Genomic DNA, 16,729 nt, shown 5'->3' on the forward strand with positions numbered 1-16,729 from the left:
TGACTAATCCTACGAACCCAGGAGCTCTGTTACATGTAGTAGAAATGATATACGTAAAGCAACTGAGACAAAGGTAGCCTTATTACATTTGAAATGTAAATACATACTTTATTATTATTTGTATTTCAATAGAACCAAAAACAAAACACCATATCAAGATAACTTCTTGATTGTAATTTTTTTTTAGTTATATCAAACAAGCAAGCAAACCTGCCATATACTCATCTTTGTAAAACCTACTTGACCCTATCTGTCCTGGAGAAGACCTGGAGTATCAAGTATTATTCAGAACATAGTGATGTTTGCTAAGATGACCTCCTCCATGAGTCAGAATTTTAAGGGCCAATTATGTGACAAAAACATTGAGGCACTGGAACAGACTTCCTCCAAAACTAGAGACTCAGGTAGAAGGGTGGGAGGAGTGGTGAGGGATGAGAAATTACTTAATGGGAACAGTATATACTATTTGGGTGATAGTTACACTAAAAGCCTGGACTTCTCCACTACTCAATATATCTATGGAACAAAACTGCACTTGTACCCCTTAAATTTATAAAGTTACTTTTAAAAATCATATTATGGTACCTAAAAGGAGCTCCTTTGGATGTTATATGAACTGCAGTCTAGACCACTACTGTAATAATAAGTTAGTTTTATCTCTCATGCTCAATCTAACTTGTTAATATCTCTCTGAAGCAAATGTATTATTAGTGACCTGATGAGCAAGCAAAGTGGCTGTATGCATACCCAGTATTCGCCATCACTTAATAGGAAGCTTTTCAAGTAAATAATGCCAAAGTGCACCTAATAGTTTGTCTTCAGTCAGTCATCATAATTCTATGTCTATAAAATATATATTTATTTTATACTAACATATATGTTTCATTTTTAAAATATGTCTATAAAATACATAACTTGCATTAAATTATAAAATGACTATCCATGAACCTAACACTCAACTTTAACAATTGATACTTGCCAATACTGTTGCAAATCTTTGTAGGCACCACCCAGAAAGCATCCCTTTTCTTAGGCCCAGGGTAGCATACTTTGTGTCATCCTAAATTCTGGGTTTCTCATTTCTATACATTTATTGGTAATTTACATTCACGTGTGTGCATGTGTGTGCGTATGGCATATATGTATGTGTGTGTATGTAAATATAGGCACTATTATTTTTATTTTACTGCTAATAAGAATGCTAATAACAATATTCTTGAACATGTCTCCTCATGCACATATATGAAAATTCCAGTAGGGCATATACTTAAAAATAAAATTTCTTGGCAATAGACTCTGCAAGTCTTTAACTTTACTAAATAATAGCAACTAGTTTTGCAAATGGCTGTGACAATTTACCTACCCATCATGAGTCTATAGAAGTTTATGTTACTCCATATCCTCACTAATACTTGATATTGTGTAATATTTTTTTCAATCTCCTGAGAGGAAATAGCTGTCCAGGTATTTTGACCATTTTTGTGGTATTGCCTTTTTTATTTTAGAAAAAAAAATATATATATATTCTAAATATTGTCATTGTTTTCACACATATTGATTACATTGTACAAGTCTGTGATTGGTCTCTGATAATGAGAAATTTTCATATTTTAACATAGCTGATATTTTTTCACTTTTTCATTTGTGGGTTATACCATTTGCATCTTGCTTAAGAAATTCCTTCTAAACCTGAGGTCATTTAGATAGATTCTAAATGTTTAAAACTTTTATATTTAAATATCTGATAAATCTGGCACTGATTTACTCGTTGTGGGTGTGTGTATGTTGTGAACTAATTGCCTTGCAGAATTAATTAAAATGTCCATTCTTTCCCTACTGACTTGTTCTATAATATATCACATATGTATAAATGGTTCTGTGTTCTCTACTCTATAACATTGTTTTACTTTCTATACCTACATCAATACCATACTGTTTTAATTACTATAGCAATATAGTTTTTATATCTGCCAAGGACTGTGCTATATTCCAGGGACAGAGCAGTGAATAAAACAAAAAAAAACTCTCTGATTTCAGGGAGTATAAATTTGAGTAGAGGACATAGTTCAAATAAACAAGATAAGTAAAATGTATAGTATGTCTTAGGAAAAAATAAGAAGTGAAAGGGGAGTGTTAAGGAGAATAAATAAAGCCTGGAAGGAAAGTGTTATATGTCAGTGATGAAATTCAAATAAGGTGACCAGAGAAGGCAATACTGAAAAGAGAAATTTTTTGTAAAAAGCTGAAGGAATAAAAGGAAATTTCCAGGTAAAGTGAATAGTGAACATAAAAGCCCTCTTGTAAAAGCACAGCTGAGTGCTCAAAGAAAAGTAAGAAGGCCTGTGTTTCTGGAGCAGAGTGGATGAAGGGGTGAGTAGTAAGATATGATGAAATCAGAGGAATGCAAGAAAAAAGTCCTATGAGCACGTAGGGGATTTAGTTTCCACTTTGAATGAGGTGAGAAAACCCTGGAGGGTCCTAAGCAACTTAGACAGTTAGCTCTGCATAATGTCAAGGCCACGAGACAGGTAGAGTCCTCCTCTATCGCGTGCTGGGAAAGGAAAAAGAACTAGGAACAGGATAATGTTAGACAACTCTCTGAATGACTATACTGTCCAGATAATGTTCTACAATCATTTATGTAAAACTGCAAGAGGAGTTTGTTTTGTTTTGTGTTCTTCCAAATTAACCTTGAAGTAACACTTGCTAGGTATACAGTATACAGCAACCTCTGTAAAAAAAAAAAAAAAAAAAAAAAAAAAAAAAAAAAAAAAGGCAAAACAAACAAAGCAAACAAAAAGCCCTTTTATCTCTATGCTTACCCTGGTAATTTTAGATGTAAAATCCCAATCATTATCATGACAAATGCCATCATAAGAACTTTATTTGAATAAACATGTGGAAGTGACATGGATTTATTGCCGAAAACGATTTGAGAACAAATTTCAGAGTATTCGGCTAAGACAAAAAGGACATAAATAGAAATAATTTTCCAGCAGTAGAATAAATTTAAGGCTGTCTCTAATCTGAGAAATAATTTTGAAAAATAAGAAAAGTTTATAAACTAAGCCGTTAAGTGTAAAATTTTGAATCAGAGGAGAAACATAATGACTTAATTACATGAAAAGTAGCTACACTGTTAAATACTGATTTTTCTTTGAACCCTAATTAGGCATTGAAGGAAGCTTAACAATCGCATATTTGCTCTAGAAAAAATGGAAAATTTTAAGTAACAGTTGTTAGTTGAAATCATACTTACGTAAGCACTGCGGTACTTCACCACTCCAGGTACCATTCCCTACACAGGTCAAAACAGCAGGGAAGGATAGCTCATAGCCTGGAGAACAGATGTAGCTAATACTAAAGCCCCAGTCGAAATTTGTTCCTTCCAGCCTTCCATTGGAGATCTGGGGAGGAGTTGGGCAGGTAACAGCTGCAATTACATTAAAAGTGATTAGACACAGCTGTTGAAATATCCTGAGTGTTAAAGATATAAATAAATATCATTAGAAGAAGCACATGTGCTAATTTAACCTTTTCGAGGACAACACATTGTGACATATTTTATTCTCCTGGTAGTATTCCTGAGACATTCCTGGAATTAATCCCTGCAGGATGCAACTTTTTCTTGGCAACATAATGGCTACTGGTTGTCAGAGATTCTCTTACAAAATAGAAAGCTGCCTGACATCTCAGAGAAGGCAAACAGAGGGTGACCTTCAATCTAGTATACTGTAAGTGATAAATTATTGGTTTTATATAAGATTATTTTCCAATGACCTTTAGACAGCCAAGACTCGGGTGGTTTGGCTATATATAGTATCAGCATCTTAACCATGCAATTTGAAAGTAGTTTTGTGACATTTTTGAAAACACAGGTCATATGTCTGATTATAATATCCAAGTTAGTTCCCTTAACCACTTAGATTCATATGTTAAAACTTATTATTATAGGGTTTATAAATGCATTTTTAATTTTTAAAAAAATTTATTTTGTTTAAATTGTTTTCAGTTATCTTTAAGCAAAGACAGGTTGGATAAGAGAGATGAAAGGATAAGGAAGGGTATCAACTTCAAAATCTAAACATGAGGAATGACTGTATTATGAGAACTAAAAACATATGTGAATAACTTTTTACAGTTGAGTAATATATAATTCATATCAGTATAAATTAATGTGTATAGAATAACATCTAAAACAAAATGTCTGCTCATGTATTTTCATTTACTAACTGTATATTTATAGTGATCTCATACAGAAGCTTAATAATCAAGAAGGAAAGACAAACACATTGAAATTATTAATTTTGTTAGATTACAAGTCAGTAAGATATTAAACTATTAATTCACAAACATTTAAATAGAAACCTAAATGAAAAATCTTAATTATTAAAAATCTAATTATTATAAAATAATTTGTCTGATACTGCATGTACAGTATTCTACAAGTAATCATAAAAATTGGACAAAAAATTTATAAAAATATTTCCAGTGGAAAAACAAACAGCATAAAGTAGTAAATTTATGCCTGTATTGACTAACAGGTTAATTCTAGATTGTATTATATGAAAAACAAGTTTTCCCATTATTTAAGAAAAATTACAGTTCTATAATTCAGGCTGGCTGTTCCCAAATTATAGAAAGTATTTTTCCCCATCCTTGAGTGACCTGACCCAAGTGGATCAGCAAATTACAGTTATAATTCATCAAGGTTATATTCTTTTGAAAATATTCATCAATTAATATAAATAACAATGGTGAATATGGACATAATATTTTACTTCTTTTTGTTACATTAAAGCTTATTGTCATTAATCACAATAAGATATAATGTTTTTGTCAAAATATTATTTTAAATTCTATACATTAAAATAAAATTTTTAAGAAACAGCCATTTTTATACTAGAAAAATAAATGCAACCTTGAACTAAAAAATTTTATTTAAATATACTTTAAATTTGTATATAAAAATAAGAAAATATGTACTGGTTACCATTTTTAAATGTTGAAGAAATCATTATCATACCTCTACAAGTTGGCATTACTCCACTCCATGTGCCATTAATTGTACAAGTCCTGATTCTGGAGCCATTCAATTCCATCGTGTAGCCTGGCTGGCACATGTAAGAAACATTTTGTCCAACCACATAATCATCTCCATATCTCAGACCATTGGCTGGTATACCTGGGTCTCCACAACTGATTACTGTCAGTATTGGATTAGAAGAGCAGATGGTTAATGCGGCATGTATTTAATGGAGAGGAGTAGTAAGCATATGGCATACTTAATATATAAGCAGGAAAATTAGTTATCGTGTTCATTTTTAATCATAAAACACAAGCATATTTAAAGCACATACTGGCAATTCCTGATTATGATCAGGTATGCTTATTACAGATTCTACACATATGGTTCAGAAACTGTCATTTAGCCCCTGAAAAGGCTAGGTTAATATGCCATTATGTTGTAGTGAATTTGATGCAGTAACCTCTTCTAACCTTCACTATAAGACCACAGAGAAAACAATCTGCAGAATCAGATTTCTAACATAATATTTGAAATCCATATTCCTATATATGGCTACTGAAATATCTAATTTATCGGGCATGCTGGACAGAGAGCATATTTTCTGCAGTGTCACTCAGAAAGACAACTCCTAAGAAATTGCAGCCTTCACTCTGGAATGTGCTTGTTATAAGAAATGCAGATGTATGAGGGGCCATCCCATCCAAGTCCTTGACCAATACGTGATGGTGTTTCCAGCTCAAAATAGGGACTGTCGCTGCTCTGTTCTGCCCCAAGACTCCATTAATATATCCAACTCTGACCATCCCCACGTTTGCATCCAACCGCTAAAAGGAGGTAGGACAACAGTGCAATGTGAACCTCTCTTTACTGATGACACAATGGATGAGCTAGGTGGAGGGTGTCACGTTTTGCAGAGCAGGGATGGAAATGGGGAGGCCATGCAGGGCCAGGGGCAACAGGTTGTCGGGAGCAAAAGGTCTAGACCCATCCCAAGGACACGAAAAAGAAGGCAACAAGGCAGACTGCACATAAGCAGAAGCTCCAAGCCCTCAGCACATGCTCCACCGTTCCAGTGGACTTCAATTACAAAATGTTAATTTGAAGATAAAATTATTAAGAATTTTGAGATGGCTATCACAGAGCATTAAACTCTAAGCACAAGACTCTTCTGAGCATGAGGTTCTATGAGTTGCACTGATCTCATGCCCATGAGTGTGAGTGCATATATATTATCGTTTCTTTATAATGCCAGCCAAAATGTTTCAGAAAGACTTGAGACAGCTTAGAAACACAAATAACAATTTTATTAAAAATGTATTTTGTTTAAATACAAACATAAGATTCAAACACTACAAAGATTATATATGTTACACAAGTGATAACTGTTCTGAGGCACAGGATTTAAGCATAATTTGGGCAGCGAATTGGCTAAAAAACTTTCTGGCCGCTAAGAAATCGAAAAGTACAAGTTACACTTTATTTTCTGGAGATAAAAAACATGTAGTATACTTACATGCCTTTTAGTGTACTAAATCTTTTGGTTCATAGAAGGGTAACTTCTCCAGGTAAATCTGGGTTGTTTTTTTTTTCTCTCTCTCTCTCTCTCTCTGTCTACTCCTCTTTCTCTCTTTTTTAAATTCACTTTTCCCAATATTTTGGAGATTCAGGATTAAAGATTAAGAATGAATTAAGGCATGGAAGACCTTAATAACACCTTAGTTACGTTGTATTTATTATGTTATCATTAAGAATGATTAATGTCAAGATTCCTTTCATATTCTATTCTGTTGATTCTAAGAAGTTTTAGGATTATGAATAATGGCATTTAAATTAAAGAACATCATTCAGAGCATTCAACCTCATAACTTTTGGGGCCCTTAAAACAGTTCCATGAAATTAAACTCTTTGAGTGTTTCTTTCTCAATAATAATAGAGTTTTATATTCAGGACTGCTTTCCTTCCTATGATTATTGGGGAGTAAAAAGATTTTTTTAATGACACAACTGAGTTGGATAGAAAATCAAATAATCCTACTCATGTACCGAGAATACATCATCTCTTTTTATAGTTTAAAAATTTACAAGAATGTAAAAATGAGTATAAGCCTTCAATTTATTATTTTATTTTATTTTATATTTATAACCAAGATTTTTAATTAGGAAGAGGAAATTAAAGAGAACACCTATTAAGTGTTGTTATTTTCTGGGCAGTGCTTTCCAGACTGCATTAGAATCTTGGCAAGGAGAAATAGCCAGCCTGGTCACGGGGCACATGAGCTGAGATGCGGCCACCAAAAGAGAGGACAGAGCGTTTATTTTGCAGATGCATGAAGAAAGAGTTCTGCACATCATGGCACCACCATGAATGAAATGCGCGACAACAAAAGCTTTATAAGGGTTTGTTTGGTGACTTCCTAATGAAGCAAAGGCTAGTCAAAGAGGCAGTTTCCAAGAGCAACAGTCTTCGTAAACAGCACCTGCTCTGCAAGTCAATTCATTCACTACCAGCTTGTTTTCAGCAACAACCAAAAAAAAAAAAAAGCCTTTTGGTTTTCTCAGGAAAAAACCTTAAAATAGTAGCTCTTTAGTGCTTCACCCTAAAATTCAGCGATATCATTGTATGACAACAAATTCAGAAATACCATTGCACAATAAAAAGATCATCGACCTTCTTAAATACACATCTCTCTCACACAAACACACCAATAAACTCCATAAAGGCAGATATTTTGACTCTTGTATGCTGTTTTCTTAAGAGTCTCATCTAGTGTATGATTCATCATAAGAGATTAAATATTTGTTTGAAGGATAAATAAATGAATGAGTACGTAAAGGAATCATTAAGTTGTCAGCTCAAATTCTCAAAAACACATAAATTATTTGAAAGGTCTGAATTTGTTTTGTGGGAGGTTTCTCAATATGTAATTGATGCCCATCTGGCATCATTTATGATAAATCTAAGTAAATAACCTCTATGCTACAAATAAAACATAATTGTGGTAATTCTAGTCAATCTATGCCACTTTAAAACTACTTTCTCTTTTAACTTTTTATACAAGCATTATAAATGTGCATTTTAAAATAAAATAAAATCACATTACTTTTTTCACAGAATTCACTTTTTTATTCAATATCTAATGGATATTTTTGCATGTAACTATTAATACACATAGACATGCATAACGTTTTTAATGGCATATTAATCCCATGCAATATAACTTATGCAACCAAAGCCCTATGGACTGGTGTTTGAGTTATTCCATTGCTTTTCTGTTACAGACAATGCAGCAATGAAAATGCTTGCTTGAGCATCATTACATATGTGTGTGCTCTGCCACACTTCTAGCTTCAAGCCCAGAACAGAGTTCTACTGTAGCAAAATGAAGTTCCAGAAAGATGGCTAAACCATTCCTCTCATAATGCTTCTGATTTTACATAATCTCCATATTCAAAAGTTGGTTTCTTCTTTAGATCTCAAAAGGTAGGGTCTCTCTACCTTAATCTTGACCCTATTGACATTTTCAGTCAAGTAATTCTTGGTTGTGAGGGGCTGCTCTGTGCATTGTAGAATGTTCTGCAATGTATCTCTGGCATCTGCCTGCTAGATCCAAAAGCACCCCCTGCCCCTGCACTGTGACAATCAAAAAGTATCTTCAAACATTTCCAAATGTTCCCTGGGAAGCAAAATCCTCTCTAGTTGAGAACCACTGTGCTGAGGAATAGCTCTCACTCCTTGAGGAGATTTAGATTATTTTTTATCTTCACTCAGTTTTATGCTGGGATATCCCCAGCCCTCTCTTGTGTAAGACTAATCCCATCTTCCTGACCTGTCCTCTATTAGAAAAACATCTTTGAGAATTTTCAGATTTGTGACAAAAATTCAATCAGGGGCATTTCTGTAGTGGCTATTTGGAAAAAGAAGCCTTAGATTCATTTATCACCTGGACCTGATTAAAGATGGTGTCCTTAGCCCAAAGGAACAAGACTTCCCAGATGCAGGATGTTGGGAATTGGTCATTTTGGAAGCAGAAGTCCAGTCAGTTTTCTAAAACTATCATCCAAGAAAACGAATAAGCACATGTCTTTTCAGACCAGAAAGCTAATTCTTACTCTACTTGGCAAGGCCTGTCTCAGCACTGTTTGTGTCTTCTTCCCAAAACACCATATGCACTCTGTATATGATGGGCTCTAGGTAACAGAGGTGGTACTGCCTGTTAGACATTGGAAGCTAAGGATCCCCTTATAATTAATATACCAAAACATTCTGTACTGACAAAAAAATGTATTTTTGAAAGAGTAATTACATGTACTTATTGTATCTTCTCTCTGTGTCTGAACATCATAGAAAATAACTTCACTACATTTTAAATCAAGGAATTGATTTGAGCAATCTGGTATTGTGCCAAATATCTTTTTCTTCTAGTTTGGTTTAGTTCTGTGCATGTTTCTTCACATTTATACTTCCTCTGTCAAAGTGTGCATAACATTTGAATGCATGATCTTGATTTCAAGATACAGTATTTTACCCACCCTGGAGGCAACTAGTTATTCTGAGGAAACTTTCTTTCCACCACTGGTAGTGGGCTTAATGAGGACATGTCTGGAATTACAAACAATGAGTGTTGGGAAAACGGAAAAGATTTTGCTTGTGAGGCATACTTTTAGAGATAGATTAATTAGACTGGCAATTTTCCAACTCATGTATAGTCTGAAGCCAGTGGAATAACAGCAGGTAGAATTTAGATGAGTAAAAGTTTATGCTTTTACTAACATCTCTACTATGGCCAAGCATAGGAGATTGGAGACCTTACCACTATTATTAAATCACATTCATTCCAAAGATGTTTCTAAAACCATTGAAATGAACAAGGCAAATCACAGCTGACACATTTCCACATGTCATTAAACTAGAATTTCTAAAAACAGAGGGGTGTGTGTGTGTGTGTGTGCGTGTGTGTTACTGCTGGACAATCGAGCAAATGAAAAGGTATAGTTGCAAATAACTCCAGTGGGAAATTCTCAAAGGTCAAATTCTCAAAGGAAATTCTCAAAGGTCAAAACTGCTTGGAATGCCAAAGTTACTTCACTGATCTGTGAAATATTAGGGAGCAGATACCTTACTGACTGAACTCTGTCTTCTCAGTTCCTGGCAAAGTGTCCAATGATAGTAGGTTTTGTTTAAATGATTCTTTATTAAATGAATCTATAAAAAATCCAATTCCATTATATACTCACAATTATCTACTTTATTTTTAAAGTTTTTTTAAGAAAAAATTGCTCTAATATAAGTTAAAGATTTTTGAAAAGCTAAAAATTGGATTATTCCTCTGATTTTTCATTATTCAGGAGGAACTAAGTGACCAAGGATAACTAGCCAAGGTAAAAAATAAACAAAAACTTCTTACAGTGACCAAAATCTTATAATTAAAAAGTAAAAAGAAATCCAAATAAAATTGAAGACTTTATATTTTGTTTTCACCACAAAGTTTAACTATATTTTAAGGGCATTATTAATTTTCTCAAGGGCCTCTATTCATTCTTTCATACTCAAATCACCCTACATTGAAATATCTATCATATAATCAATCTTGCTGATTTTCTTTCTTTGAACTGACATTGTCATAAATCTACTAGATCCTCTTTGTCAATGATTATGTATGAGATTCAACAAGCACTCTTGTTCACTTGCTTTGACTCATCACATTAAAATATCTCATCTCTTGTGAGATCTGCAGACTTATTGACTTACATTATATTTGCTTTGTATATCTGACAAAAATATCATTGATAACAAATAAATAGGAAATTGTAATGTTAAACTGGAAGTATTGTTTAGCAAAAACAAATTTTACAAATGGTCGTTTCATTAAGAAATGATATAATTTTGCAAAACTCAAATTGGTAAATGCAGAGAAAACAGAAATTAAAAATTTTTTAGAGAAGTAGGTCATAAATTAATGCGACATTTTCATATGCCTTATCACCAATGTTCTACTTATTATAGTATGTCATACACATTTGACCATTGTAGTGAAGACAGAGAATAAAGCAAGAAAACTAAATGGAGAAAAGTACAGAAGAAGAGATAAAAGTATACTAAAGAACATGGATTCTTGAGTGAAATAGACTTGGGTTTAAATCTTAGATTCTACAGTTACTAGCTGTGTTACTATGGAAAAGAAAGTTGTTTCCTCTCTAAGAAACCATTTATTTGAATGTAAAATAAAAAGGATAATAGTATACATCTCATAGATTTGTTGTACTAATTAAGATAATTATGTAAATCAGCACAAATCTGAACAAATGGTAAACACTCAATAACAGATATTATTATTTATGAGAAGAAATAGTAACAACTAGCATGGAAAGAATAAAGGCTTTGTTTCTTTAGTGCTATGGTTTTAATGTCTCTTCAAAATTCGTGTGCTAATTTAACCCCCAATTCAATAGTATTAAAAGGTAGGGGCTTTAGAAAGTTATTAAGTCATGAGGGTCCTCTCCCCATGAATGAGGTTAGCGCCTTCTAAAAGTGTGGGAGGGAACTATTAATAGCTAGGCCCCTTTTTGTTCTTTCACCTTCTGCCAGTCAGGGCGTAACATGCACCCCTTTTGTCGTGTGAGGACACAGAAACAAGGTGCCATCTTAGAAGCAACAAGTAGCCCACACCAGACACAGGATCTGCTGGCACCTTGATCTTGGACTTCTCAGCTTCCAGAATTTTGAGAAATAAATGTTTGTTCTTTAGTATTTACCCTGTCTCAGGAATTTTGTTATAGCAGCACAAATAGACTAAGACATTCGGGTTTTCTAAAAGTTGATATCAGGATGTTGGTTTGGAAAGTTCAGCTACTTCAAATTTTTTGCATACCTCATTAATTTAATTCAAATTCATATAGTAACTGGGGTACCTCAAGTAATTTATTTCAAATTCATATAGTAACTGGCCTATAGTAACCATAAAATTTATATAGTCCGGGCATATAGTAACCATAAAAATTGTGTCTACAAAGGCAATTATAACAAATCAAAATTTATTAAAAACATACTTACACTAGAAATTAGCCTTCTAGTGGGTATAGAGAATAACACGAATGGAAAATTTCATCTATATATGTGAAATATAGATGAAATTATTGTTTAGTGTTGAACTCTGCCAGTAGTCAGGAAGCCCTTTAAATGCTGTGATGCCTGAGTTTCTTGATCTAGACAATGTGAGTCTAGGACAATTCCCAAAATAATATGATTCTACCAATCATATATTTAAATTTATTTTCATTGCAACTTAATGAGAAGGAATCTGAAGCACTGATTCTAATTTAATTTGATCACCACATATAAACACTATCACTATGCTAGATTCTTTAATTACAGAAGTTTAGGCTGTTTTAATTTCCACTGAAACCTCTCTCTTTGCTTCTTTTTGGGGGTTTTTCTTTACGCTTTTGGTTTGGATTGTTAATGGGGTGTTAGTAACTTTTTGCCTATGAAGTAAATAAACTTACAAATTATCAGCTTTTCGTTTAATAGCAATTCATTGTTGAAAAGCTAACACTTAAATTATTTTATGCAATACAATATTTCTCTTTGAAGAACTGCCAGAGAGAAACAAACTTTCCTTATACTTTTCCTGTGTTATTCATAATCAGTCTTGAATCAAATGACTTTTAACTTAATTTAACATTCCTGAGGAAAAATGAAGACAATTGAAGAAAAATGTCAATGTAATTTTCAATCACAAAAATAGGAATGTTTATTTATTTTTACTTCACTAGAATTGGAAGACAGCTGTAAATAAAAGATTGAGTTATTTATCCATAAATAAACAAAATTGTTATTCATTGTAAAAAAAAAATGAAAGTGTTCCTCGGCATATTTCTGTTACTCTGAACTATTTTCATTATTTCACTCTCTTCAGTGACTATTATTGAAAATTTACTATATGCCAGAACCTATGTGCTATGTTAGCCATACAATTGTAGGCCCTATCTGCAAGTAGTTTAAAATTGAGTTGGGCGGTGGCTCATGCCTGTTATCCCAACACTTTGGGAGGCCGAGGCAGGTGGATCACAAGGTCAGGAGATCCAGACCATCCTGGATAACACAGTGAAACCCCGTCTCTACTAAAAATACAAAAAAATAGCCGGGCATGGTGGCAGGCACCTGCAGTCCCAGCTACTCAGGAGGCTGAGGCAGGAGAATGGCGTGAACCCAGGAGGCGGAGTTTGCAGTGAGACGAGATCACGCCACTGCACTCCAGCCTGGGTGACAGACAGAGACTCCATTTCAAAAAAAAAAAAAAAAAAATTTAGTTGGAATGGTAAATCATGTATACTGATAACTAAAATAAAATTTGTCTATGTAAGTCTGTCACCAACAATTTACTGAGTCACTCTTATTCATCAGGTGCTATGCTCCACCATAAAGGGCCAGTGAGATAAATAGACCCAGTCACTACTGCACTATAAAGTTTACAGTTTAGTGGTATAGGTAATATACAAAAAAAAAAAAAAAAGCTATACAGTATGGAGAGATTACTTTTAGCTAAAAAGGATATGAGGAGAAAATGTCTTGAGGTGTTTTGTCAAATGTTTCACATGACCTGATACTTAAAAGGTGGATAAGAGTTTTAAAGGCTAAGGTGGGATAGTGTTAAGTTATTCACTATTGCGAAAATGAGATATTTTCTAAGTAAGTAAGAGGAATTCTGCTTTCCTTCAACATGGAGTAACAAGGAAGAATTTACCTTCCATTTGAAAGAACCAAAAGAAAAAAAAAAGGAAAGAGTATATTTAAAAAAAAAGAAATATTTCAAAACAATGGACATCAGGCAACAAAGCACAGTGATTCTAGAGTGACAGGAAACAAATTAGATGAATCCCCTGATTGCCTCATCTTACTACATTAAGAGAGTTTCAAGTCTGTGGCACAGGGAAGAGGAAACTATGCAGAGCCCAGCAGACTCCTTGAGTTGAGAAGATGGATCTGAGAGTCAAGAGAAAACTATGCAGGTAGAGTTCATGGGACACAGTACCAGAGTGGACATTGACAGAGAAATATCTCCAGAGATATAGGAAGGAAACTCCTTAAATAGTCAGCAGATTTCTGATCTGCTCCTGAGGAAACTGCCCATGGTTTGAGAAAAAACTACCTCAAAAGATGAGATATAACAATATCTGGCGCTGACATGGGGCCAGGAATGCCACTTGTCATATAGAATTCTATACCCAGCGAAAATATGTATTTTAAAAGGTGAAATAGAAACATATGCACACAAAAAAGAGCTGAAAACATTATCATAAGTAGAAATAGACCACAAGACAAATTTAAAGAAGTCCTTCCAGTGGAAGAAAAATAATACCTCATGCAAGTATGTATCTACACAAAAAAATTACAACACTTGAAGTAGTAATGATGTACATAAATAAGATTTGTCTTACTATTTAAATCTCTTGAAGAAATAGCTGACTAATTAAAGTTTTTTAACAATGCTGTGTGGTGTTTTGGTGTTTGTAACATTGACTAAGTAAAATGTCTGACTACAAGAGCATTTTCGTAAAGAACCTTTTGATGCTTCAAGTTCTGCCTCCCCATTCCCCTTCTACTCCACATCTGGGCAAGCCGACAAGAAAGTCTGCTTGCTTCCCTCCTTTGGCATCAGCAGGGAAGTTCAAACCATGCAAACCCTGGCACACTCACAGGAACTTTTCCCAAGTTCTCACCAATAACCACAATAAAAAAAAAGCAAAACTATATGTATAAGTACATTTTCACACTGCTGATAAAGACATACCTGAGACTGGATAATTTATAAAGAAAAAGAGGTTTAGGCTGGGCATGGTGGCTCTCGCCTGTAACCCCTGCACTTTGGGAGGCCGAGGCAGATGGATCACCTGATGTCAGGAGTTCAAGACCAGCCTGACCAACATGGCGAAACCCTGTCTCTATTAAAAATACAAAATTAGCCAGGCATGGTGGTGGGTGTCTGTAATCCCAGCTACTCAGGAAGCTGAGGCAGGAGAATCCCTTGAACTCAGGAGGCAGAGGTTGCAGTGAGCCAAAATTGCACCATTGCACTCCAGCCTAGGCAACAAGTGTGAAACTCCATCTCAAAAAGGAAAAAAAAAAGAAAAAGAGGTTTAATGGACTCACAGTTCCAAGTGGCTAAAGAGGCCTCACAATCATGGCAGAAGGTGGAAGCCACATCTTACATGGTGGCAAGCAAGAAAGAATGAGAACCAAGCAAAAGTGGAAACCTCTTATAAAATCATCAGATCTTGTGAGACTTATTCACTACATGAGACAAGTATGGGGGAAACCACCTCCATGATTCAATTATCTCTCACTGGGTCCCTCCCACAAAATGTCGAAATTATGGGAGTTACAATTAAAGATGAGATTTGGTTGGGGATACAGCCAAACCATATTATTCCAAGCTTGGCCCCTCACAAATCTCATATCCTCACACTTCAAAACCTATCTTGCCTTCCCAATAGTCCCCAAAAGTCTTAACTCATTTCAGTATTAACTCAAAAGTCCACAGTCCCAAACCTCATCTGAGACAAGACAAGTACTTCCACCTATGAACCTATAAAATCAGAAGGAAGTTAGTTACTTCCTAGATACAATGGGGGTACAGGCATTGGATAACAGCTGTTCCAAATGGGAGAAATTGGGCAAAATGAAGGGGCTACAGGCCCCACACAAGTCCAAAATCCAGCAGGGCAGTCAAATCTTAAAGCTCCAAAATGATCTTCTGTGACTACCTGTCTCACATCTAGGTCACTGATGCAAGAGATGGGTTCCCATCATCTTGGGCAGCTCCACCCCTGTGGCTTTGCAGGTACAGCCTCCCTCTTGCCCACTTTCACAGGCTGGCATTGAGTATCTGTGGCTTTTCCAGGCACATGGTACAAGTTGTCAGTGTATCTCCCTGTCTGGGGTATGAAGGACAGTGACCCTCTTCTCACAGCTCCACTAGGCAGTGCCTCAGTGGAGACTCTGTGTAGGGGCTCCAACCCCATGTTTCTCTTCACCAAGATAATAGGGAAAATGTCCCCAGGGCATAACAGAGAACTCTGTGACAGCTCCTCCCATCACAGGCCTGGAAGTCTAGGAGGAAAAAACGGTTTCATGGGTCAGATCCAGGGCCTTCCTCCTGTGTGCAGTCTAGGAATTTGGTGCCCTGCACCCCAGCCACTCTAGCCATGGCTAAAGGGGCCAAGGTACAGCTCAGGCCATGACTTCAGAGTGTGCAAGTCCTTGAGGACCCCACTCCTTCAGCAAACTTCTGCCTGGATGTATAGGCATATCCATACATCATTTGAAATCTAGGTAGATGTTCCAAAACCTGAACTCTTGACTTCTGTGCACCTGCAGGCTCAACACCACATGAAAGCTGCCAAGGCTTGGGGCTTGCACACTCCGAAGCCACAGCCTGAGCCATACCTTGGCTCCTTTAGCCATGGCTGGGATGCAGGGCACCAAGTTCCTAGACTGCACACAGCAGGAAGGCCCCGGGTCGGACTCAAAAAACCATTTTTTCCTCCTAGACCTCCAGGCCTGTGATGGGAAGAGCTGCCACAGAGTTCTCTGTTGTGTCCTGGAGACATTTTTCCTATTGTTTTGGCAATTAACATTTGGCTCCTCATTACTTTCGCAAATTTCTACAGCCAGCTTGTATTTCTTCTCAGAAAATGGGTT

General features: G+C 35.3%; 1 protein-coding gene across 4 annotated transcripts in view; it reads right to left on the reverse strand.

The window, feature by feature from the left end:
- Positions 1-16,729, reverse strand: part of CSMD3 (CUB and Sushi multiple domains 3) — a 1,211,731-nt gene that overhangs the window by 37,486 nt on the left and 1,157,516 nt on the right. For all 4 annotated transcript variants that reach the window (XM_054518783.2, XM_063726791.1, XM_063726792.1 and 1 more), the window contains 2 exons: positions 5,027-5,206; positions 3,260-3,433 (listed from right to left, as the gene is read on the reverse strand). In XM_054518783.2, coding sequence (XP_054374758.2) covers positions 3,260-3,433; positions 5,027-5,206 — 354 coding nt within the window. The remainder of the gene's footprint in view (positions 1-3,259; positions 3,434-5,026; positions 5,207-16,729) is intronic.

Source organism: Pongo abelii, chromosome 7 (assembly GCF_028885655.2).
Source record: "Pongo abelii isolate AG06213 chromosome 7, NHGRI_mPonAbe1-v2.0_pri, whole genome shotgun sequence".
Classification (NCBI taxonomy): domain Eukaryota; kingdom Metazoa; phylum Chordata; class Mammalia; order Primates; family Hominidae; genus Pongo; species Pongo abelii.